This window comes from Salvelinus namaycush, chromosome 42 (assembly GCF_016432855.1).
Source record: "Salvelinus namaycush isolate Seneca chromosome 42, SaNama_1.0, whole genome shotgun sequence".
Classification (NCBI taxonomy): domain Eukaryota; kingdom Metazoa; phylum Chordata; class Actinopteri; order Salmoniformes; family Salmonidae; genus Salvelinus; species Salvelinus namaycush.
This window is the reverse complement of record NC_052348.1, coordinates 8,519,078-8,544,735: the sequence shown is the minus strand read 5'-3', so window position 1 is coordinate 8,544,735 and position 25,658 is coordinate 8,519,078. Positions and strand designations below refer to the sequence as shown.

The following is a 25,658-nucleotide window of genomic DNA, read 5'->3' as shown; positions in this document are numbered from 1 at the left end:
TGTTTTTTCAACCCCGTTTAGTTGGTGGCAGCAATACACCTTTTTGGGATGTAATCCGCCATAAAACCCACAGAAGAAGAAGTTAAGATGGATGATGAGGAGGAAACCTGACTGACGACTGTGGCAAGTTTTGGGAGCATGGAGAGGGCAGAGATAAATTGGGATAAGGAACAGAAGGTAGGTATTGGACAAAGGCCATCAGTGTGTCTGCTGCAAGCAGTACAGCGGATTTAGGCACGGCATGAGCGTGGTAAACGGAAAGACTTGGTTATGGATAGCAAGGAAGAAGTAGAAGAGCGAAGTGCAATGGGAAGATGTGTGTTGAGGAAGAATGGTTCCAAGTACAAACCATATTCTGCTGTCTGATGGCTCAGGAATTTTACCTGACGAGAGTGAGGATGAATTACCTCTGGTGGCAGGTGTGGTGAAGACCTCCAAGTCCAAGCAAAGGATGATTTGGGTGCAGTGGGAGTGATATTTTTGGAGAAAGTGGATCCCTGCCTTTTGGCTGATTCATATGTAGTCTCAGGCTGGGTAGAAAATAAATTGGTGTTGGTAGCTCGAAATGGACTTGTGATGATTTTCTGTGTTTCTTCTGTCTGTGTTTCTTTGCGTTATGTGCCTAGGGAAAAGACTTGGATGACTTGCCTTTGAAAGGAGTGATTACTGGGTTGCTGTTAAGTGTTGAGGTTGAGCAACTAAAATGGAATATTCCCTGTGTCTGTGACGCCCGCCGTTTTGGTGCGAAGCAGACCCGGTGGCGAGCGTCGTGAAACTGATTAGAAACTGTCTGTCCTTTTGAGTTTTGAAGCAGTCTTTTCCTGATAGTCAGGTTGGGATATGTCAGTTATCCCGTGAGAGCTTTTGTGCCGAACCCACTAAGGGGTTTCAGAAGCCAAGCTTATGGTCATGTTGTAGGAGGGAGATTCCAAAATGTGAAAAGTGTGCAGGAGGGCATGGGACAAAGGAATGTGTAGTATAGGTGGAAAAAAACATTGTGTAAATTGTGGGGGTGCCCATGTTGCTGGGGATCAGAAGTGCCCGGTGCAAGAGACAGGTTGAGGTTGCCAGGGAGAGCAGAGGATGATGGGTCAAGGGCCTTGGCCAATAGAGTGATACGAATGTATGCTTCAGTAAGATTGGCTTCTTAGCATTCATTGCCATGGTTATCAACTGTACCGCAGAAATGGAATGTAAATCACAGAAAATATATGTTGTGGTGGCAGCTGCTACGGTAAGTACTTGGATTTACCAGGTTTTACTGGAGAAGAGTTACAAGGTCTGCTGAACGAAAGAGTCCCATCAACCCAAACAGTTAAAGTAGTGGAATTGAGTGGTGATTTTTATTTGTGTTATGAAATAGTGTTATATATGTGCTGGGTTAGTTGGTGGTGTTTTCTTCTCCTCCCTTTTGCCCGTTGTTTATTTTTGTATCACAAAATGTAACGTGGCCGATCACACAGTAGGTGGCGGCATGCACAAATAAAATGTGCGTACACCATGTTACCAAAGAAGAAGTAGAAAACGGAAGTGAACAGTAATCGTGCATGTTTTCAATTTCCACGTTAGCGGTTTTATTGTTGTAATTTAGACGTTTATTAACACCACGGAACTCAAAATATGACTAATTTAACTGTACAGCATCACATACTTACCGCAGGTGGTCTTTAATTCACGTTGGAGACAGGACTTGGTTGATAGAGCTACGTAACGCTAGCTAGTTGCTAACAATGGCTAACTGTATGGTTTTTCACACTCAAATAGCCTCCATTATGGAGGTGCTAGCGAATGCAGCCGTTGCAGAGATCTGTAAAGTCGTAGACAACGACTATGCTGTGTTTCGTTTGGAAATCTCTCAAAGCCAGAAAGAAAACAGGGGGTTGCGGAGGAAACTACAACTAATGGACTTGAAGGTGGCACGGGAGCGCGCAGAGAGAACAATACGAGAGCGCGTTCCCGCCAGTCGTCCCAGTAGTGTCAAGGTCGTCGACCGATACAGAGGAATGGCAAGAGGTACATTTCCCAGAAGGCTGAGGCTGCGCGACTTGTCGTGGTTCATTTAATAGCTCAGTGCCTGTCGCTCCGTTACCTTATGTACATGTGTTCAGATGTGTTAACCAGAATTGGGTCTTGGTCCATTTTTGGATAGCAAGCACTTGTGCAAAGACACTATCATATTCTAACCAGATTCTTTATTTACTGAATTTCCTATTATCTACTCAATGAAAACAATGTGAATACATGGAATACAATACATTGATCAATAAATGGTATATCTAGAATTTAAGAAGTGTTACCTTACTTTTTGCCAATTGTAGACAGTGTCAATAGTGTACAATATAGCATTGACAGTAACTAACTTAACCACCACTTTTCCCCCAATCACTCTCAGGTGAAGGACATTTCACTGGAGGCCACAGGAGCTTTGTGAAGCCAGCGGGACACAATGCGTGGAGAGATGACCAACCCATAGCTATAGATGAGGGGAGTGGAACCTCAACCCAGCATGTTATTGTGATAGAGGTTAGTGTCATTGTGTAACATTCAAAATTAAAGTACATAGAATATATTCCCTGATTGTTATCCAATTAAACTAATGTACCGATAATAACCTAGTGTCTTCTTGTCAGTCTGCAGATGCAGAGGCGGCAGGTCCTGGAGGATCGTCTCTGGTCAAGCAGGAGAGGACTGAAGGAGACGACCCACAACACAGCAGAGACATCCAGACTGGAGCAGCGGCTGGAGTGGCACCCCCTGTAGCCACAGCAGACCTCGCCAACGCCACGGCGCCTCAGCACAGGACCCGATGCAGCATCACGGAGGTCAGTGGAACGCCGAACGCCGTCCTCAAGTCAGAGACTTTAACTGTAACACAAAGGCTCTTACACACAGGATCTGACCACAGGTCAGACCCAGAGAAACTGGGCTGTCCTCCTGCTCCCGGCTCAGAGTATTTTCTTTATGGTAGCCCGAGGACGGTTCATTCCCATCAGGACTCAGGTGATGTGTTAGAGACTGCCAATTATCCGTCTTGTTCTTACACTACAGAGATGGACCCTGGCAACATGCCATTGGGTTTAGAGACACAGACTGATCTGTCTAGAGGGGACTGGAACCAGTACAGTAGTAGTCTATACGCTGAAGGGTGCCTAGATAAGAAAGAGGAGGTCATTGTCGTAGATGAGGTGACTGTGAAAGTTGAGGGCGATGCTCCTCTGATATGGAATGAGACTCACTTAGGAGAAGGACACTCACAAGGCAGAGATTTCTTAGATTACAAGGAAAGCTTAGAGACTAATCCAGATGTTATGACCCACTCCCCTTTACACAATCTCAGGGATCACGAACCAGTGAACACATCGATTGGGCTTTCCGACCAGGTATTGAACTCAAACGACCAAAGGGCAAAGGCTCAGAGAGGGGGACCAAAATCAGGCGGTAGTAAAGTGAAACGGTTCCTCTGCATGTTCTGTAACAAAGGCTTCAGCTGCATCCAGAAGGTGGAGATCCACCAGAGGGTCCACACAGGGGAGAAACCCTTCAGCTGCTCCCAGTGTCACATGCGATTCGCTGAGGCTGGCAACCTGAAGAGGCACCAGAGGGTCCACACAGGTGAGAAACCCTACAGCTGCCCACAGTGTCACATGCGTTTCGCCCAGTCTGGCAACCTGAAGATGCACATGAAGGTCCACACGGGAGAGAGGCCTTTCGCCTGTACGCACTGTAGGAAGAGGTTCTCAGAAAGGAGCTACCTCAGGATACACCTGCAGAAAAACCATTCCACTCTATAACATAGGAAGTAAACATTCCACTCGATCACTTCTGATGTTTAGATCAAACCCTGCATTAAAGTCAAAGATTCATTTTAATTGTTGTCAGTAGAAAATATCCACAGATGAATTTGGAATAATGAGAGTAACAGATTTCTGTGTTGAATATTCCTGGGTAGAATTTTTCCATCCAGACGTGTGATTTATAATGTATATATAAGCCTAAAGTCTGTTACATATTGTGTTTGTACTGTGTAGGCTATATGATGTTCACAAATGCCTATTTCATTACCTCCATTAAACTACTTAATTCTTTCCCCCCCAAGACATTTTTCCTGAGAATATTATTGCAGTTCATCTAGTTCATGCAGATTTTTGTTGAGAATGTGTGGTTTTCATATGGCGTATTTAGAACTTGTTTATGTTTAATAAACACCAACATTTGACTTTTCATTCTAAGACTTTCATTGAAACTCTTCTTTAGTATACATCCATCTGATTACACCCTATTCTGCATACACCTTACTGAACGTTATAACCATTATACACTTACTAAATATACCTACACACTAACAAACACCTACTGTACCTGTCAAACTAGTTTAGTCAGGTTTGTCTGATGACTTGATTTATCATAGCTAACACATCTTTACGCACAACATATTTATGTCCGCCATGATGGGTTTAACAACAATGAAGTCATTCTGTAACTACAGTATCGGACTCAAACGTAGTGGGGATGAGTAAACACTCCATGTTGAAAGTGTGTTTATTATCTGTGTGTACGTACCTGAGGGAGTGTATGTCTGTAATCTGTAACATCTCTCTTTTCCAGGAGGAGGAGGGTCTGGAGATGATGCTGGTGAAGGAGGAGGGTCTGGGGAACCCTGAGGGGACCATGGTCATGGAGGACAACCAGACTACACCTCCTGAACCCACAGAGGAACCATCTGAGCAGCACAGGACCACACACAGTCTCACTGAGGTGAGCCCACTGTAAACTATTGATTGAATGGTATTAGGTCAGAGCCCGTATCCACAAAGTCTCCAAAGTAGGAGTGCTGATCTAAGATCTATTTACCTTTTAGATCATAATGAGACCATGTAGACAAGTACAGACCTGATCCTCTATCAGCACTTTGACTCTTTGTGGATACGGGCCCAGGTCTTGATGAATTTTGTCTTAAGTGTGGGACCATGCCTTTCAATTATCACACCATTAAATAGTGTATAGTACTCATAGCAATCTCTCATTGCCCAATCAGAAGATTCTCCATAGAAGGGTGCTCATATCAGATCCAACATCCTCTCACTCTGTATATCTTAGTCAGTAGACATGGAGGTTGGGAAGCCTGATCTGCTGCTAGTCAAAGAGGAGACAATAGAAGACAGACCAGAGAGCATTGATCTGCTGAGTGGACTAAAGATGGGGGAGCAAGGTAAGAGATAAATACATATAGCCTACAGCAACTTATTTTTACATACAAAAACACAATGTATCAACTTCACCAGGTAATGGACAAAAAAAACTCCATATGTAGAGTTTTCTGCCGTGTTTTTAAAGTCTAAAGTCTTCCTGCAGGTTGTTGGCTGGAGGCTAACAGTGGAGACTGGGTGGCCATCTTGGATTCCCAATCCCAGATGGGTGCAGACAAGTGCCCAGGGGACATCATCACTGAGCAGGTCAGGACCAGAGGTGACATAGTGGAGGTCAGTGGATGGGACAGCGTCCTCAACTCTGGGCTGGGGAACAACAATGTTAACCACAACCAGAAACAGACAGTGGAACACAAAACAACAACTGAATTTAGTCTCCAAGACAACAGAATGTCTGAGACCAGGGCGAGGTGTAGATTTGGTCTGCGGGGACGTGGAGGCCAGGTTCGTATGCAGCAGGAACGAATAGGCACAGTCTCGGCTAGCGAGGCTCCATCCTGCTCCTATAGTTGTGATTCAGAGAGACTGATGGCGCCTCAGGTTAACCCCCTAACAGATGCTGCCTTCAGCCTGCCTTCTATAGGATCTATCAACTGGAACATGGACCCTGCGACAACACAGATGCTCCCTGGCCTTCGTCCTCCTCACACTATCCTAATGTTAAACCAGACATCAGACAATGCCAGTGCCTCAACACTAAATGGCTACATAAGCCCATTGACAAATGATAGTAGTAGTAACGCTGTCAGTACCTCCGGTGGCAAAGAAAAGCGCTTCCTGTGTTCATTCTGTGGGAAAGCCTTCAGTTTCCCCAAACAGGTGGAGATCCACCAGAGGATACACACGGAGGAGAAACTATTCGGCTGCCACCTGTGCCGGGCAAGTTTCTCCCACTCGTCCAAGCTGAAGAGGCACCAGAGGGTCCACACAGGGGAGAAACCCTACAACTGCCCCCAGTGTGAGAAGAGGTTCTCCCACAAGCACCAGCTGAAGATGCACCTGAAGATGCACACGGGAGAGAGGCCATTCGCCTGTACACACTGTGGGAAGAGGTTCTCAGAAAGGAGCTACCTCAGAATACACCAGCAGAAAATGCACACGGCCCATGTATAGTGACATGTAATGTAGTACTAGTTAGTTTGGAGTTAATTCTGTTGGTTTTGGATGTAAAGGAAACTGACAAAATAATAAGTATGATGAGGCAGAGTAGATGATATGGTGATGGTTAGTGTGATGGTGTCTGTAAACATGCTTCACTGATGAAGAGTGACCAACTTCGTCCCTTTTGGTTGATGCTGGTGTTTTATAGTGAGGTAAGGATAGTGCCTTGATTCATGTTTACTTGATATAAAATAGTGAAGCTGTTTTAATGTAATGAACCTTTTCCAAAGTATTCTAAAATCATTTATCAAAGCGAGGGTGGCAGATTTACAGAAAAGGTCAAGTGTTACCAGTTATTCTACTTGTCACGTATCGTTTTGTGCAATAAAAGTTCTGTACTTCACTATGTGAGTGTTTGACCGTTTTATTGAAATTAAATATAAAATTGAGTCTGTGCTGACTGACTTGGTTATTGTTGTTGCAAGGGACTAAGTTTCCCTTCTCAGTCAAACCAAAACATTATACTTAATTCTTGAATCAACCAACATGGATTTTTTTTAAATAAACTCCAATGGCTCCATATTGTTATGTACTTGAATCACAGTGTTAGAGATGGGCTTGAGTGTGGTTAACATTTTATAAAGTCATGTTTCTGTGTGAACAGTAAAGCGTTTCTTATATAAACCTTTATGCTTTTCTGTACAATCTTTGTTTGCAGTCTGCAGTCCATCAAGGCCTGCTGATATCCAGTGTTACTGGCAGGAGAGACTGGACCTCTGAGATGGCTGGTCACATATCCTGTCCCGGATCAGGACCATGGATCAGTAGCCATCGCTTTTCCTTCCCGAATCGTAACCAGGACCGAACCGGGAGGGACAGAGACTCCACCACACAGAACACAACCAGTGGACAGGTGGACTGAACAACCCCGGTCCTGGTGGTCATCAGAGGGACAGAGGCTCCAGTCAGGGATCCAGTCTGCAGCCCAGACTCTTCTCTTCACAGTCTCAGTGTAGGGATGAAGCAGATCCTGAGTCTGATAGAGAGCAGGTCACACTGAGCTTCAGCCTTCACCGGGAGAGGTGGGAAAGCCCCTGGTGGGAGTCTAACAGGAAGTCTGTCTTCTTCCTCAGGATCTCGTCTAATGCCTGGTGACTGGGTTCATTGAAGGTCTGGACCTGGGTCTAGCCTTCCACAGTTACCTCATGGTTACCCCACCAATACAGATGAGTCAGGATGGGCTTTCACCACGAGAGGTGCCTAGCCTATAACACAGCACACAATCCCAACAACAGCTAGAGGTCAAGGAGGGAGCTCAAAGATTAACCACCTGAGGGTGGTGGCTCCTGCTTCTACCTCCTCTAGTGTCATTGGGTCACAACGTAGGAGGGCGAGTGTTAGGACGGATGGCGACAAGTCGTACGCTTGCCCTACGTGTGGGAACCGGTTCGCCAACGCAAACAATTTGAAGGAGCACCAGACCGTTCATACCAAGGAAAGGCCATTTAAGTGCAAACTATGTTACAAGCTTTTCCTTCCTGAGTAGCCTTAGACATAGGAGTGTCCACAACAGGGAGATTTACAAGTTGTCCGTTTCTCTCTTTTAAAAGGTTTGTAATCAGGTCACCTTTCCGCCAATCAGGTTTGGCGGCGCTTCCGAGAGTGTTCTGACAAGTTGGCGCAGGCACCCATCTAGGGTTCAAGAGAGGCTGCTGGGCGGCCGGGGCTTCCACAGGGGAGCTAGGAGCTTCTTGGACCTGCTCGCCACGCTTTCGGCCACGAGCTGCTCCTTCCAGCCGGCATGAAGAAGGCGGAGGTCGGCTGTTTGGGAGCCGACGCACCACAGGAAAGAGGCAGCTGCTTCTTTTCCTCCCCTAACTTCACGAGATGCCCCGCTGTCTTTCTCATGGTGTCTCCGAAGAGGCCCTTTTCAGAGATGAGTGCATTGAGCAAAGGGGTCTTGTCTGTCTCCTTGATGGAAGTCATGGAGAGCCAGAGGTGTGTCTGCGTCATGACCAACACAGCCATCACTTGGCCGGCGCAGACCGCCAACGCTTGAGTGATGTGGAGAGCAGCGCTGGTGAAACATGCCACCTCTTCAATGCCAGCCTCTGTTGCGGATCATCATTCTCCCACGTCATCCTATAATAATGTGACCACATATGCTCCAAGCAGGCCCAGTTATTCAAACTTAATAGGCGCTCTGTCTTCTCTCTGATCTGAGCGGCTAATCGTTGCGCACCTAGAACCCATAACGCTTCAATAGCCCAAAGGGGAGGGATTCGACTGGGAGCCACCCAGTGAGTAGGCCTGAAGATTGATCCAGAGAGGATGAGTTTTTACTAATGTTGGATTTCTTGCGTTTATGGCCATGGTGTTCAACTGCCCCGATGGAGCAGAAATCACATTAGATAGATGTGATAGTCGCAGCAGCAGAGAAATATTTGGGTGTTAGAGATTTTAGTGCTATAGATCTATAGGGAGTTTTGAGAGAAGGGGTTCGATCCTCCCTGGCCTGGTGTAGGATCGTTCAGGGCCAAAGTAGTGGGATGGGGTGATGGTTTTGGGGGATAGTGTGTAGGTGCAGGGTTGGTCCATTACTATTTCACTTTTTTTTGTGACCAAAAATGTGCAATCCGCATTCCGACCTGTGAAAGGCAGCAATGGGCAACGTCGTCTCGTCTGCCGGAAATTCACAAAGTAGTAAACGGAAGTGAACCGTGACCAAGAACAGTTACGTTTGCGTTTTGTTTTCATTTAGACGTAAATTATAACCCTGTAACTCAAAATATCACATACTTCCTCCATGTAGTGTTTAATTCGCGTTGGAGACAAGACTTGGTTGATAGATGTTATCTAATTAATGCTAACAGGCTAGCCGCTAAGAATGGCTAACTGTAATGTAATGGTTTTTCACACTCAAATAGCCTCCATCATGGAGGTACTAGCGAATGCAGCCGTGACAGAGATCTGTAAACTCGTAGACGACGACTATGCAGTGTTTCGTTTGGAAATTTCTCAAAGTCAGAAAGAAAACAGGGCTTTGCGGAGGAAACTACAGCTACAAGAACTGAAGGTATCACGGGAGCGCGCACTTGCCAGTCGTCCCAGTGGTGTCAAGATCCTCGACCGATACAGAGGAATAGCAAGAGGTACATTTTGCAGAAGGCCCGTTCCCCTCTACGCATGTGTTAAGCACATATTGTATGGTTAACCAGAGTTGTGTCTTGGTTAGTTTTTGGATTGTATGCAATAATTCCCCTGATTACTTAGCAATCTTGCACAAAGACACTATCATATTCTTGACTTACTGCATTTCCTATCACTTACTAATTGAAAACTATCTATGAATAGTTGTGTGACATGTTACCTTATATCCTTGCCAATTGTAGACAGTGTCAAATACTTTACAATATAGTGTTGAGCATTGACAACACAGTACCTAACCTAACCACCTATTTTACCCCAACCATTCTCTCAGGTGAAGGACATCTCACTGGAGGCCACAGAAGTTTTGTGAAGCCAGCGGGATGCAATACATGGAGAGATGACCAACCAATCACGGTTGTTGAGGGAAGTGGAACCTCATCCCAGCATGTTATGGTGATAGAGGTTAGTGTCATAGTGTAACAAATAAATTACAGTACATCTAATGTGGCTTGTTTATTTCAGGAAGGCTCCCCTCAGATATTTACTTGCTTACTTGTACATCCTCGTCTATCTGCCATAGTGGAATTTGTGAGACTTCCATACAACATTGTTATCCAATTCAACTCATGTACTGATAATAACCTCTCTTGTGTCAGTCTGCAGATGCAGAGGCTGCAGGTCCTGGGGTCAAGCAGGAGAGATCTGCAGGAGAGGAGGACCCACGGTACTGCAGAGATATCCAGACTGAAGCGCCCCCTGTAGCCACAGAAGACCCTGTCACCACCCCAGCACCGCCCAGGACTCGACACAGCATCACGGAGGTCAGTGGAACGCTGAACGCCGTCCTCAAGACAGAGACAATAACGGGGCTGAGGCAACTGGGCTATGCTCATGCTCCCCGCTCAGAGTATTTACTTTACAGTAGCCCGAGTGCGGTTCTGTCCCATCGGGATTTAGGTGACTCATTACTGACTGTAAATTATCTGTCCTGTTGAAATGCTACAAAGACCGAGATGATACATGGTGACATGCCTGTGGGTTTAGATACACAGACTAATCCAATGAGAGGGGATTGGAACCGGTACAGTACTAGTGTATATTCTGAAGGGTGCCTAGATAAGAAAGGAGAGGGGCCTGGTTGTCGATAAGGTGACTGTGAAAGTGGAGGGCCACACTCCTCTGACATGGAATGCAGAGTCTAACTTAGGAGGACACTCGCAGGTCAACACCAGTGACTTCTGGGATTACAGGGAATGCTTAGCGACAAATACAAATGTCGCTTTACACATGCTTAGGGATCGCGACCCAGTGTCCATGACTATGGCACCTTCCGATTCACACGCCCGTGTCCTTTTTGATCAGGTATTAGAGCCACGTCTCAGGGAGGGAGAGCCACATCAGGCAATAGTAAAGAGAAACAGTTCCTCTGCATGTTCTGTAACAAAGGCTTCAGCAGCCCCCAGAAGGTTGAGATTCACCAGAAGGTCCACACGGGAGAAATCCTGCAGTACTCAGTGTCACATGCGCTTCGCCCAGGCTTGCAACCTGAAGAGGCACCAGAGGGTCCACATAGGGGAGAGATTCTACAGCTGGCCCCAGTGTGAGAAGAGGTTCTCCCACCAGCTGAAGATGCACCTGAAGGTCCACACGGGAGAGAGGTTGTAACGCCTGTATATAGGGCTGTTACGGTGATCTTGTTACCGGCGGACCGCAGTCAAATTCCACATGACCGCTGAGTCACGGTATCTAGGCTACTCCAAAACTGACATCTTAAAATAATTCAATATGTCAGCTTAGAACCCTCCCCCAACAACGGCATAGACTTACAGGGGTTAACTGTTACATTGACCAATACACTGCTAACTAGCAGCATATTTTATTCGCGTTCTTGCTAATGCATTTTGGGTTTCCTTTTCCTCAGATGGTGAATTAGCCCAAATCCATATTTCATATGCGAGTGCATCTGTCATTTCAACTGAACATTGTGGTTACACTAATGAAGAATGAAATAAAATAAATTTGATTCAGGATGAATTGCGTGTCAAGAGCTCGTCATTTATCCAACACACCTATTATTGCGTTCGTATTTCATCAACACTGTTCAGTACAAGCATATTAATTAAGGCTATGCTGTTGTTCAGATTAATATAGTAATTGTATGTGATTTATAGTGACATATGTTAAAACATAATTCTCTTTATCTTATCATCCTCTTGAACTGACCCATATTTTCCTGCATTCTAGACTAGGGGAAAGGGAAATACCTAGTCAGTTATACAACTGAATGCCTTCAACTGAAATGTGTCTTCCGCATTTAACCCAACCCCTCTGAATCAGAGCGGTGCGGGGGGCTGCCTTAATTGACATCCACGTCTTTGGCGCCCGGGGAACAGTGGGTTAACTGCCTTGCTCAGGTGCAGAATGACAGATTTTTACCTTGTCAGCTCGGGGATTCAAAACAGCAACCTTTCAGTTAGTGGCTCAATGCTCTAACCACTAGGCCGCCTGAGTGGACTCATGTATTAAATGTCAGTTTGTTTCTTTAGAACGCAGGTGAAATCTATTTAATCGCATATTTTTGCATCCAGACATAAAACGACTGTTATATATTGTTTGTACTGTGTAGGCTATATGATATTCGGAAATGCCTATTTCATTACTTCCATTCAACTACTTAATTTTGTTCCCCAAGACACTTTTTATGAGAAAAGCATTGTACATTGAATAAAAATATAAACGCAACATGCAGTCAGGTCAAGACCCTGGTGAGGACGACGAGCACGCAGATGAGCTTCCCGGAGACAGTTTGTGCAGAACTTCTTCAGTTGTGCAAACCCAATGTTTCATTAGCTGTCCGGTTGGCTGGTCTTAGATGATGCTGAAGGTGAAGAAGGCGGATGTGGAGGTCCTGGGCTGGCTTGGTTACATGTGGTCTGCGGTTATGAGGCCTGTTGGACGTACTGCCAAATTTTCTAAAGCGACGTTGGAGGCGGCTTATGGTAGAGAAAAGAACATTAAATTATCTGGCAACAGCTCTGGTGGACATGCTTGCAGTCAGCATGCCAATTACATGCTCCCACAAAACGTGTGACATCTGTGGCATTGTGTTGTCTGACAACTGCACATTTTAGTGGCCTTTTATTGTCACCAGCACAAGGTGCACCTATGTGATATGCCACACCTGTCAGTTGGATGGATTATCTTGGCAAAGGAGAAATGCTCACTAACAGGGATATAAACAAATTTGTGCTCAAAATTTTAGGGAAATAAGCTTTTTGTGCATATGGACAATTTCTGCCATCCTTTATTTCAGCTCATGAAAAATGGGACCAACACGTTACATGATGCTTTTATATTTTTGTACAGTGTAGTTTATCATGCGTAGTTGAGACTTACACTGTATGGCCAAAAGTATGTGGACACCTGCTCGTCGAACATCTCATTCCACAATCATGAACATTAATATGGAGTTAGTCCCCACTTTGCTGCTATAACAGCTTCCCCTATTTTGGGAAGGCTTTCCACTAGATGTTGGAACATTGCTGCGGGGACTTGCTTCCATTCAGCCACGAGCGTTAGTGAGGTCTTGCACTGATGTTGGTGCGATTAGGCCTGGCTTGCATTCGGCATTCCAATTAATCCCACAGGTGTTCAATGAGGTTGAGGTCAGGGCTCTGTGCAGGCCAGTCAAGTTCTTCCACACACCATTTCTGTATGATCCTCGCTTTGTGCACTGGGGAATTGTCATGCTGAAACAGGAAAAGTCCTTCCCCAAACTGTTGCCACAAAGTTGTAAGCACAGAATGTGTATGCTGTAGCGTTTAGATTTCCCTTCACTGGAACTAGGGGGCCTAGCCTGAACCATGAAAAACAGCCCCAGACCGTTTCCGCTGCTCCAGAGTCCAATGGCGGCGAGCTTTACACCACTCCAGCCGACGCTTGGCATTGCACATAGTGATCTTAGGCTTGTGCGGCTGCTCAGCCATGGAACCCAACCATTGACGGTCCCCAAGAACACAGTGGCCTCCATCATTCTTTAATGGAAAAAGTTTGGAACCCCCAAGACTCTTCCAAGAGCTGGCCGTCCGGCCAAACTGAGCAATCAGGGGAGAAGGGCCTTGGTCAGGGAGGTGACCAAGATCCCAATGGTCACTCTGAGAGAGCTCCAGAGTTCCTCTGTAGAGATGGGAGAACCTTCCAGAAGGACAACCATCTCTGCAGCACTTCACCAATCAGGCCTTTATGGAAGAGTAGCCAGACGGAAGCCGCTCCTCAGTAAAACAGGCACATATCAGCCCGCTTGGAGTATGCCAAAAGGCACCCAAAAGACTGACTGAGAAACAAGATTCTCTGGTCTGATGAAACCAAGATTGAACTCTATGGCCTGAATGCAAAGCGTCACGTATGGAGGAAACCTGGCACCGTCCCTACGGTGAAGCATGGTGGTGGCAACATGCTGTAAAGATGTTGTTCAGCGGCAGGGACTGGGAAATGTGTCAGGATCAAGGGAAAGATGAACCGAGCAAAGTACAGAGAGATCGTTGATGAAAACCTCCAGATGGCTCAGGACCTCAGACTGGGGTTCACCTCCCAACAGGACAATGGTCCTAAGCACACAGCCAAGACAACGCAGGAGTGTCTTTGGGACAAGTCTCTGAATGTCCTTGAGTGGCCCAGCCAGAGCCCGGACTTGAACCCGATCGAACATGAAAATAGCTGTGCAGCGACGCTCCCCATCCAACCTGACAGAGCTTGAGGGATCTGCAGAGAAAATAGGAGAAACTCCCCACATACAGGTGTGCCAAACTTGTAGCGTCATACCCAAGAAGACTCCAGGCTGTAAAAGCTCCCAAAGGTGCTTTGACTGCGTAAAGGGTCTGAATACTTAAGTAAATGTGATATTTCAGAGAAAAAAATAATAAACCAAAATCTTTGTTTTTTATATATATATATATATATATATATATATATATATATATATATATATATATATATATATACATATATACACGTGTATATACACTGCTCAAAAAAATAAAGGGAACACTAAAATAACACATCCTAGATCTGAATGAATGAACTATTCTTATTAAATACTTTTTTCTTTACATAGTTGAATGTGCTGACAACAAAATCACACAAAAATTATCAATGGAAATCAAATGTATCAACCCATGGAGGTCTGGATTTGGAGTCACACTCAAAATTAAAGTGGAAAACCACACTACAGGCTGATCCAACTTTGATGTAATGTCCTTAAAACAAGTCAAAATGAGGCTCAGTAGTGTGTGTGGCTTCCACGTGCCTGTATGACCTCCCTACAACGCCTGGGCATGCTCCTGATGAGGTGGCGGATGGTCTCCTGAGGGATCTCCTCCCAGACCTGGACTAAAGCATCCGCCAACTCCTGGACAGTCTGTGGTGCAACGTGGCGTTGGTGGATGGAGCGAGACATGATGTCCCAGATGTGCTCAATTGGATTCAGGTCTGGGGAACGGGCGGGCCAGTCCATAGCATCAATGCCTTCCTCTTGCAGGAACTGCTGACACACTCCAGCCACATGAGGTCTAGCATTGTCTTGCATTAGGAGGAACCCAGGGCCAACCGCACCAGCATATGGTCTCACAAGGGGTCTGAGTATCTCATCTCGGTACCTAATGGCAGTCAGGCTACCTCTGGCGAGCACATGGAGGGCTGTGCGGCCCCCCCAAAGAAATGCCACCCCACACCATGACTGACCCACCGCCAAACCGGTCATGCTGGAGGATGTTGCAGGCAGCAGAACGTTCTCCACGGCGTCTCCAGACTGTCACGTCTGTCACGTGCTCAGTGTGAACCTGCTTTCATCTGTGAAGAGCACAGGGCGCCAGTGGCGAATTTGCCAGTCTTGGTGTTCTCTGGCAAATGCCAAACGTCCTGCACGGTGTTGGGCTGTAAGCACAACCCCCACCTGTGGACGTCGGGCCCTCATACCATCCTCATGGAGTCTGTTTCTGACCGTTTGAGCAGACACATGCACATTTGTGGCCTGCTGGAGGTCATTTTGCAGGGCTCTGGCAGTGCTCCTCCTGCTCATTCTTGCACAAAGGCGGAGGTAGCGGTCCTGCTGCTGGGTTGTTGCCCTCCTACGGCCTCCTCCACGTCTCCTGATGTACTGGCCTGTCTCCTGATAGCGCCTCCATGCTCTGGACACTACGCTGACAGACACAGCAAACCTTCTTGCCACAGCTCGCATTGATGTGCCATCCTGGATGAGCTGCACTACCTGAGCCACTTGTGTGGGTTGTAGACTCCGTCTCATGCTATCACTAGAGTGAAAGCACCGCCAGCATTCAAAAGTGACCAAAACATCAGCCAGGAAGCATAGGAACTGAGAAGTGGTCTGTGGTCACCACCTGCAGAACCACTCCTTTATTGGGGGTGTCTTGCTAATTGCCTATAATTTCCACCTGTTGTCTATTCCATTTGCACAACAGCATGTGAAATTTATTGTCAATCAGTGTTGCTTCCTAAGTGGACAGTTTGATTTCACAGAAGTGTGATTGACTTGGAGTTACATTGTGTTGTTTAAGTGTTCCCTTTATTTTTTTGAGCAGTGTATATATACATATATATGGTACAAAGATTTTGATGTGTGTGTGTATTTGTCAGTAAAAAAATCAATCAATCATGTCCACCATGATGGCTGTAACGATTAAGTAATTCTGTAACTACAGTATAGGAATCAAATGTAGTGAGGATGGGTATACTCTCTGAGGGAGTGTGTCTGTGTGATCTGTATCACCTGTCTCTTCCAAGAGGAGGAGGGTCCAGAGGTGCTGCTGGTGAAGGAGGAGGGGTATGAGGAGGGTCTGGAGAACCCTGATGGAACAATGGACATGGAGGACAACCAGACTACACCTCCTCCTGAACCCACAGAGGAACCAGCTGAGCAGCACAGGACCACACACAGTCTAACTGAGGTGAGCCCAATGTAAACTACTGTGGTATTAGGGGCCGTATCCACAAAGCCTCTCAGAGTAGGAGTGCTGATATAGGATCAGTTTTGCCTTTTAGATAATAATGAATAAGACTATATAGACAGGTGGAGACCTGATACTTGATCAGCACTTTTACTCTGAGACTCTTCGTGGATACGGGCCCAGGTCTTGATACATTTTGTGTTAAGTGTGGGACCATGCCTTTAAATTATCAAACCATTAAAGAGTGTCAATCAAATCAACTAACGTGTTTGCATTGTACTCATAGCGATCCCTCATTTCCTAACCAGAAGATGCTCCATAGCAGGGTGCTGATATCACATTTCTTGATCCAACATCTTCTCACTCTGTATCTCTTACAGTCAGTAGACATGGAGGATGGGAAGCCTGATCTGCTGTTGGTCAAAGAAGAGACAATAGAAGACGGACCAGAGGGCATTGATCTGCTGAGTGGACTAAAGATGGGGGAGCAAGGTAAGGGAGAAATACATATAACCTACATACAGTAATATATCTTAAATGGGAATAGTGATACTCCTGGCTGTTGTTTTTTCTTCATTCATAAAATTAAATCATTACAACTTATGTTTACATATAAAAACACACATTATAATGTATGAACTTCACCAGGTTATAGACAAAAAAACTCAATATGTAGAGTTCTCTGCCATTTTTGGAAAGTTTATTTTGTAACATCTTCCTGCAGGTGGTTGGCTAGAGGCTAATAGAGGAGACTGGGCGACCATCTTGGATTCCCAGACAGATGCAGCCAAGGGCCCAGGGAACATCATCACTGAGCAGGCCACAACCAGAGGTGACTTGGTGGAGGTCAGTGGATGGGATAGTGTCCTCAACTCTGGGGGGGGGGGGGAGGGAAGTGTGCATGGGTGTCCGAGCTGTTTGCTAGTGGTTGAAACCGACAGCTCGGTGCGTTCAACATGTCAACACTTCTTACAAAAACAAGTAGTGATGAAGTCAATCCCTTCTCTACTTTGAGCCATGAGAGATTGACATGCATATTATTAATGTTAGCTCTCCTTGTACATTTAAGGGCCAGCCATGCTGCCCTGTTGTGAGCCAATTGTAATTTTCCTATTTGTGGCACCTGAAAAGTAGTCCAGGTGTGACAAAACTATGGCCTGTGGGCCCTGCCTTGATGATAGTGTTGTTAAGAAGGCAGAGCAGCGCTTTATTATGGACAGACTTCTCCCCATCTTAGCTACTGTTGCATCAACATGTTTTGACCATGACAGTTTACAATCCAGGGTTACTCCAAGCAGTTTATTCACCTCAACTTTCCACATTATTCATTACAATATTTAGTTGAAGTTTAGAGTATCAAAGCCAATGAAGAATTTTCAAACCTCCGCTTTACCCACGTGTGTTCTGGCTCTGGCCCAACCCATTGGTTTCTGGATCAATCAGACGGCCCCGAATGTGTTAGCATTCGGTGAAGGGTAAGGGAGGTACTCATTGCGGAGAAGAAAATTGTGTCCGTGGGCGTGGCATAGTGTTTGGCCGGAGTAAGGAGTCTGGGAAGCCAGGCAAGCCTTCTATCGGATCTATCAACTGGAACATGAACCCTGCGACGAGACAGACATTAATGTTAAACCAGACCTCACACAATGCCAGTGCCTCAACATTAAATGGCTACAAATGACAGTAGTTGTAACGCTATCAGCAGATACAGTGGGAATAAGAATGGTGGCAGTGTTCGTTTTGTGGGAAAGCCTTAAGTTTACCTTAACAGATGGAGATCACCAAAGGAGTCACATATGGGTGAAACCATTCGGCTGCCACCTGTGCTGGGCCTGTTTTTCCCACTCATCCAGCCTGAAGAGGCACCAGAGGGTCCACACGGGAGAAACCCTACAGCTGCCCTCAATGTGAGAAGAGGTTCTCTCACCAGCACCATCTGAAGATGCACCTGAAGGTCCACACGGGATAATGACTGTTTGCTTGTACTCACTGCTGGAAGAGTTTCTCAGAGAGAATCAAACTCAGGATACACCAGCAGAAAGTGTACACGGCCTTTGTATAGTGTAATGTAATACTAGTTTGTTTGTTTGTAGTTCATTCTGTTGGTTTTGGATGTAGTAGGGAACTGGGTGAGGTGAACTGAGGAAAGAATGAGTATGATGAGGCAGAGTAGATGATATGGTGATTTGTGTGATGTGTCTGCAAAATGCTTCACTGATGAAAAGTGGGAAAACTTCTGTGGTTTGATGCTGGTGTTTGATAATGAGGAAATTATAGTGCCTTAATTCATGTTTACTTGACAGGAAGTAGTGAAGATGTGTAGTGTTCAACCTTTTCCAAAGCGAGGGCACCAGATTTACAGAAATTGTAAAGTGTTACCATAGTCAGAAACGTTATTCTACTTGCCACATATTGTGTTGTACAATAAAAGTACTGTACTTCACGCTATGTGAGTGTATGACCATTTGGTCGATCTTAAATACAAAATTGACTCTGTGCTGACTTGGTTATTTTTGTATCATTGCAGGGACTAAGTTTCCTGTATTTCAGTCAAACCAAAACATTATACTTAGTTCTTGAATGTTTGGTGTGTTGCTATAGGCCACCAAGTGCTAACAGTCAGTATCTAAATAATATGTGTGAAATGCTTGATAGTGTATGATGTAAACAGAGAGGTCTGCTTTATTGGGGACCTTAATATTGACTGGTTTTCAGTAAGCTGTCTGCTCAAGAGGAAGCTTCTCACTGTAACCTAACATTTTTACTAATACTGTAGAACTTTATTCTAAAGCTGTATCCGTACCCATTGGATGCAGTGATCACAATATAGTGGCTATATCCAGGAATGCCAAAGTTCCAAAAGCTGGGCCTCAAATAGTGTATAAGAGATCATACAAAAGATTGTGGATGATGTTAAAAATATTTGTTGGTCTGATGTGATTAATGAGGAGCATCCAGACGGTGCATTTGATGAATTTATGAAATTGCTTCTTCCAATTATTGATAAACATGCACCTGTTAAACTGACTGTTAGATCTGTTTAGGCTCCATGGATTGATGAGAAATTGCAAACTGTTTGGTTGACAACTTTGACAACTTAGATGTAATCATATCTTTAAGCCTAGAGGAAAGTCTTTGTCCTCAGGCCTGGAGGGAAACCAAGGTAATTCCGCTACCCAAGAGTGGTAAAGCGGCCTTTACTGGTTCTAACAGCAGACCTATAAGCTTTCTGCCAGCTCTTAGCAAACTGTTGGAAGACATTGTGTTTGACCAAATACAATGCTATTTATCTTTAAACAAATTAAAAACAGACTTTCAGCATGCTTATAGCAGAGGGCACTCAACATGTACTGCACTGACACAAATGACTGATGATTGGTTGAAAGAAATTGATAATAAGAAGATTGTGGGAGCTGTACTGTTATATTTCAGTGCAGCCTTTGATATTATTGACCAAAAGCTGTTGTTGAAAAACGTATGTGTTATGGCTTTTCAACCACTGCCATATTGTGGATTCAAAGCTATCTATCTAATAGAAATCGAAGGTTTTTCTTTAATGAAAGCTTCTCTAATGTCAAACATGTAAAGTGGGGTGTACCGCAGGGCAGCTCTCTAGGCCCTCTCTTCTATTTTTACCAATGATCTGCCACTGGCATTAACACAAAGCATGTGTGTCCATGTATTCTGATGATTCAACCATATACGTATCAGCAACCACAGCTAATGAAACCCATAACAAAGAGATGCAGTCTGTTTTGGATGGGTGGCCAGTAATAAACTGGTCCTGAACATCTCTAAAACTAAGAGCATTGTATTTGGTATAAATCATTCCATAAGTTATAGTCCTCAGCTGAATCTGGTAATGAATGGTATGGCTGTTGAACAAGTTCAGGAGACTAAATGACTTGGCGCCACCTTAGATTTGTAAACTGTCATGGTCAAAACATATATGTAGATTCAATGGTTGTAAAGATGGGGAGAGGTCTGTCTGTAATAAAGTGATGCTCTGCTTTTTTGACACAATTCAAAAAGCAAGTCCTGCAGGCTCTAGTTTTGTCTTATCTTGATTATTGTCCAGTTGTGTGGTCGTGTCCTGCAAGGAAAGACCTAGTTAAGCTGCAGCTGGCCCAGAACAGAGCGGCACTTCTTGCTCTTCATTGTAATCAGAGGGCTGATATAACTACTATGCATGCCAGTGGTTAAGAGTTGAGGAGAGACTGACTGCATTACTTCTTTTAATAAGAAACAATGTGTTAAATCCCAAATAGTTTGCCTTGTCAACTTACACACAGCTCTGACACACACACTTACCACACCAGACATGCCAAAAGGGGCTTTTCACAGTCCCCAAATCCAGAACAAATTCAAGAAATTGTACGGTATTATATAGAGGCATTACTGCATGGAACTCCGTTCCATCTCATATTGCTCAAGTGAACAGCAAACCTAGTTTCAAAAAACAGATAATGAAACACCTCATGGCACAACGCCTCTCCCGTATTTGACCTAGACAGTTTGTGTGCCTTTTGTAAAAATAAGTCATTTTTACATGTTTTGTGTGGACCCCAGGAAGAGTAGCTGCTGCTTTTGCAACAGCTAATGGGGATCCTAATAAAATACCAAATCAACACACAATAAAATAATACACTCCAATGACTCCATATTGTTAGGTACTTGAATCACAGTGTTAGAGATGGGCTTGACTGTGGTTAACATTTTTATGTCATGTTTCTGTGTGTACAGCAAAGAGTTTGTTATATAAACTTTTATATGCTCTTCTGTTCAATTTGTGTTTACAGTCTACAGTCCATGAGGACCTGCTGATTTCCGGTGTTGCTGGAAGGAGAGACTGGATCTCTGAGGTGGCTGGACACAAACCCTGGCCCCGGATCAGGACACTGGATCAGGAGCCGTCACAGTTTCTTCTTGAGTCGGAACCAGGTCCCAACCGCGAGGGACAGAGACTCCTCCACCACCACACAGAACACAACCAGTGGACAAGTGGACTGAACAACCTCAGTCCTGGTGGTCATCAGAGAGACAGAGGCTCCAGTCAGGGATCCAGTCTGCAGCCCAGACCCTTCTCTTCACAGTCTCAGTGCAGGGATGAAGCAGGGCCTGGGGCTGATAGAGATAGACCCTCCTGTTCCTATGATACAAACACCACTGTATCCATGATGAACAGAGCAGGTTACCCTGGGCTTCAGCCTTCACAGAGAGCAGTGGGAGACGCCCCTGGTGGTAGTCTATCAGCAAGTCTGTCTTCTCCTTCAGGGTCTCATCTAATGCCTGGTGACTGGATTCATAGACAGCCTGGACCTGGGTCCAGCCTTCCTGGTGATGGTTACCCCACAAATACAGACAGGGTCAGGATGGGCGTTCATCACAAGAGGTACCTAGCCTATAACACGGCAAACAATCTCAACACCCAAACAATGGCTAGAGGTCAAGGAGGGAGCTCAAAGACTAACCACCTGAGGGCGGTGGCTCTTGCTTCTATCTCCTCTGGTGTCATTGGGTCACAACGTGAGAGGCCGAGCATTAGTACCGACGCCGACAAGCCCTACTCCTGCCCCACGTGTGGGAAGTGCTTCGCTAGGGCAAACTATTTGAAGGAGCACCAGACCGTTCACACCAAGGAGAGGCCCTTCAAGTGCAAACTATGTTGCAAGAGCTTCTCCTTCCTGACTAACCTTACCAGACATAAGAGTGTCCACAACGGGAAAAATGTGTAGCTGTGTGGTTTGAGGTGTACACAGGGGATGTCTGGGAATTATTCTTCAGCTGACATATTATAGTTATCATGTGAAGTGTCTTGGGATAAGAAGGTAGTTAACCACATACCCCTCATTAACCCTTTATTAACATGTCATGTTCTGAAGCAACGTGTTGAAGTTGCCTGAAGGAAACGTGAAGTCAACTGTGAAAGACTGGCAGGAAGTGTTAGTTACATGCATGAGAGAACCAATGGGCAGCCTCGGGAGGAGATCGTTGATGTCACTCGCTCTCGGAGCTGCGGGGTCTTTTCCTCTGCTGAGGGGGAGACGAGGGCCAGCTGAGGGGGACCTATTGGACTGGTGCTCACCCCTGCCCCTCCGTATCCAGCGTCTCTGTTCTCAGGGGGACGGTCCGGCCTCTTGGGGGGTCCGACCATTTTGCGGTTCTTCTTGGAACATATCCAGGCTGTTTCACATCCGGCCGTGATTGGGAGTCCCATAGGGCGGCGCACAATTGGCCAAGCGTTGTCCGGGTTTGGCCGGGTTAGGCCGTCATTGGAAATAATAATTTGTTCTTAACTGACTTGCCTAGTTCAATAAATTATAATATTTTTTTTTTTAAATGAAACGTGCTTGTGTAAATACCTGTTTTTAGTGATTGTAAACCTAGGCTAGAACAAGGACAGTTGCATATTTACCTTACTGAGGTGATGTAGATAGAATAGTCATTCTACTCTATTCTTGCTAACACACTGTTCGTTCTAAACAAATCTGCTCTCAGCTTCAAAGATACTAATCATAGGAGATTTTATGTGTAATCAGTGGTGGAAAAAGTACCCAAAAATTATACTTGAGTAAAAGTAAAGATACCTTAATAGAAAATGACTCAAGTAAAAGGCACCCAGTAAAATTCTACTTGAGTGAAAGTATAAAGGTATTTGGTTTAAAATATACTTAAGTATAAATCATTTCAAATTCCTTATATTAAGCTAAACAGATGGCACAATTCTTGTTTTTAATTTAAATACGGAAAGCCACAGGAACACTCACACATTCAGACATAGTTTACAAACAAACCATGTGTGTTTAGTGAGTCCGCCAGATCAGAGGCAGTAGGGATGACCAGGGATGTTCAGTTGATAAGTGCGTGAATTTGACCGACTATTTTCCTGTCCTGCTAAGCATTCAAAATGTAACGAGTACTTTTGGGTGTCAAGGAAAATGTATGGAGTAAAAAGTGCCTTTGTTGCATTTAATCACAATTTTATTTCAGCGGGCTATCTCTTTGAAATAACTTCTCAGCCTATTCACAATAATATTGGGCTGAATGCTGATAGGGGAAACTTGCTGAATGATCAGAGAAAGGATAGTCAAAGCTTTTCTTTTAGACTATTTACAGAAAAATAAGTCCTGGGTGCTTTGCTGGCAATCGACAACAAGAAATCCACAGGGGCCAACCAATTGGATCCAGGTCTACTTAGGTTTGCAGCGCCCATCATTGTTGGCTCAATAACCGACAGTTTTTATTTAACGTTTATCGGGAAATATTACACAAGTATGTAAATCAGCTCTTGTGCCAGGATAGTAGTTATCTTAATATCACCCCATTTCAAGCTTCCTTGTCTAGCTAAGATTCTTGAATCCTTGGTAAATGTACAACTTTGCTATTTTCTATCTGAGAAATGTATTTTGAATGTAAACCAATCAGGGTTTAGGCCTGGGCAGAGCACTATTACAGCAACCACTTTAGTTATGGATCTTGTCAATGCTTTAGACACAAATGAATGTGCTGCTTTGTTTGTGGACCTGTCAAAAGCTTTTGACACTGTTGATTATGCCATTTTATTGAATAAGTTGTCATCGATAACCAGGCGTCAGAACTCAGGCCTATCTTAGTGACAGAACTCAGGCCATCGTGATTGATGAGGTTAAGTCTGAATTTCTTGAGGTACATAAGGTGTACGTACCACAGGAGTCGATTTTGGGACCTGTATTCTTCACTATTTATATAAACACCATTGGTCAATCTGTTAAGTTGTCAACTTCATCTATATGCAGATGATACTATTGTTTATGCTATTGCCCCAACTGTTGATGGCTGTGTCAAAACTAAGGTCAAACTTTATAGCTATGCAGGAATCCCTTGCTGATTTAAAACATGTGCTTAATGGGCAAATACAGTGCATTCGGAAAGTATTCAGACCCTTTGACTTTTTCCACATTTTGTTACGTTACAGCCGTATTCTAAAATGGATTAAATAAAACAAATTCCTCAGCAATCTACACACAATACCCAATAATGACGAAGCGAAAAGAGGTATTTGGACATTTTTGCTAATTTATTACAAATAAAAAAACATACCTTATGTAAATAAGTATTCAGACCCTTTCCTATGGGACTAGAAATTGAGCTCAGATAAATCCTGTTTCCATTGATCATCCTTGATGTTTCTACAAAGGCACCTAAAGACTCTCAGACCATGAGGAAAAAAGATGGTCTCTGGTATGATGAAACCAAGATTGAGCTCTTTAGCCTGAATACCAAGCGTCACATCTGGAGGAAACCTGGCATCATCCCTACAGTGAAGCATGGTGGTGGCAGCATCATGCTAGTGGGTATGTTTTTCAGCGGCAGGGACTTGGATACTAGTCAGGATCGAGGTAAAGATGAACGAAGCAAAGTACGGTGAGATCCTTGATGAAAGCCTGCTCAGGACCTCAGACTGGGGTGAAGATTCACCTTCCAACAGGACAATGACCCTAAGCACACAGCCAAGACAACGCAGGAGTGGCTCGGGACAAGTCTCCGAATGTCCTTGAGTGGTCCAGCCAGAGCCCAGACTTGAACCCGATCAAACATCTCTGGAGAGACCTAAAAATAGCTGTGCAGTGACGCTCCCCATCCAACCTGACAGAGCTTGAGAAGAATGGGAGAAATCCCCCAAATACAGGTGTGCCAAGCTTGTAGCGTTACAGTATACCCAAGAAGACTCGAAGCTGTAATTGCTGCCAAAGGTGCTTCAACAAAGTACTGAGTAAAGGGTCAGAGTACTTATGTAAATGTGATCTTTCTGTTTTTTAATTAATTAGCAAAATGTTCTAATACATTTTAGAATAAGGCTGTAACCTAACAAAATGTGGAAAAAGGCATATCCTCAGATATATACCTCAGACACACTTTAAAACAAACTTCCTTTTGATTGATTGATTTTTTCACAGCTTTTATGTAAGAACCAGCTTAGACTCTTAAGGATTTTAGAACCTCATCCGTCGCCCCGTTTGACCTTGAGACTTGATACTTTGTATGTAGGTGTCTTTCCTGATGCTGAACAAATTTGCCTCAAGGATCCATAAGATCTGTCAGGATAGATTTTCCTCCATCTTAGACATTTTGGAAAACGTCTTCTCATGAACCATAACAAAAGCTAAAGGATTTGTTAAGAAATGGCTGAATTATTAATAAATCAGGAAATCAGATTTGACATGTCTTTTTAAATTATTTGTAAATCTACTCCACAATAGTT

General features: G+C 44.6%; 2 protein-coding genes across 2 annotated transcripts; both read left to right on the top strand.

Moving 5' to 3' along the window:
* The first annotated feature begins 189 nt into the window (after positions 1–189).
* LOC120034811 lies at positions 190–6,704 on the top strand. Its single transcript, XM_038981450.1, has 6 exons — positions 190–2,013; positions 2,393–2,523; positions 2,631–2,822; positions 4,606–4,755; positions 5,098–5,209; positions 5,353–6,704. Exons 1-6 carry the CDS (start codon positions 1,731–1,733, stop codon positions 6,318–6,320), a joined length of 1,836 nt encoding a protein of 611 aa, XP_038837378.1. The 5' UTR covers positions 190–1,730; the 3' UTR covers positions 6,321–6,704.
* Positions 5,382–24,398, top strand: LOC120034865 (B-cell CLL/lymphoma 6 member B protein-like). The gene is made up of 8 exons (XM_038981516.1): positions 5,382–5,480; positions 7,027–9,460; positions 9,790–9,920; positions 10,115–10,279; positions 16,257–16,420; positions 16,801–16,912; positions 17,145–17,266; positions 21,217–24,398. Exons 5-8 carry the CDS (start codon positions 16,331–16,333, stop codon positions 22,150–22,152), a joined length of 1,260 nt encoding a protein of 419 aa, XP_038837444.1. The 5' UTR covers positions 5,382–5,480; positions 7,027–9,460; positions 9,790–9,920; positions 10,115–10,279; positions 16,257–16,330; the 3' UTR covers positions 22,153–24,398.
* The last annotated feature ends 1,260 nt before the right edge of the window (positions 24,399–25,658 follow it).

Coding starts and splice junctions, on each gene's coding strand:
- LOC120034811 (XM_038981450.1), top strand. CDS start 1,731: ATGGCTAACTGTATGGTTTTTCACACTCAAATAGCCTCCATTATGGAG. Junction 2,823..4,605: donor CCCGATGCAGCATCACGGAG/GTCAGTGGAACG, acceptor TCTCTTTTCCAG/GAGGAGGAGGGTCTGGAGAT. Junction 4,756..5,097: donor CCACACACAGTCTCACTGAG/GTGAGCCCACTG, acceptor TGTATATCTTAG/TCAGTAGACATGGAGGTTGG.
- LOC120034865 (XM_038981516.1), top strand. CDS start 16,331: ATGGACATGGAGGACAACCAGACTACACCTCCTCCTGAACCCACAGAG. Junction 16,913..17,144: donor ACTAAAGATGGGGGAGCAAG/GTAAGGGAGAAA, acceptor ATCTTCCTGCAG/GTGGTTGGCTAGAGGCTAAT. Junction 17,267..21,216: donor CCAGAGGTGACTTGGTGGAG/GTCAGTGGATGG, acceptor TTGTGTTTACAG/TCTACAGTCCATGAGGACCT.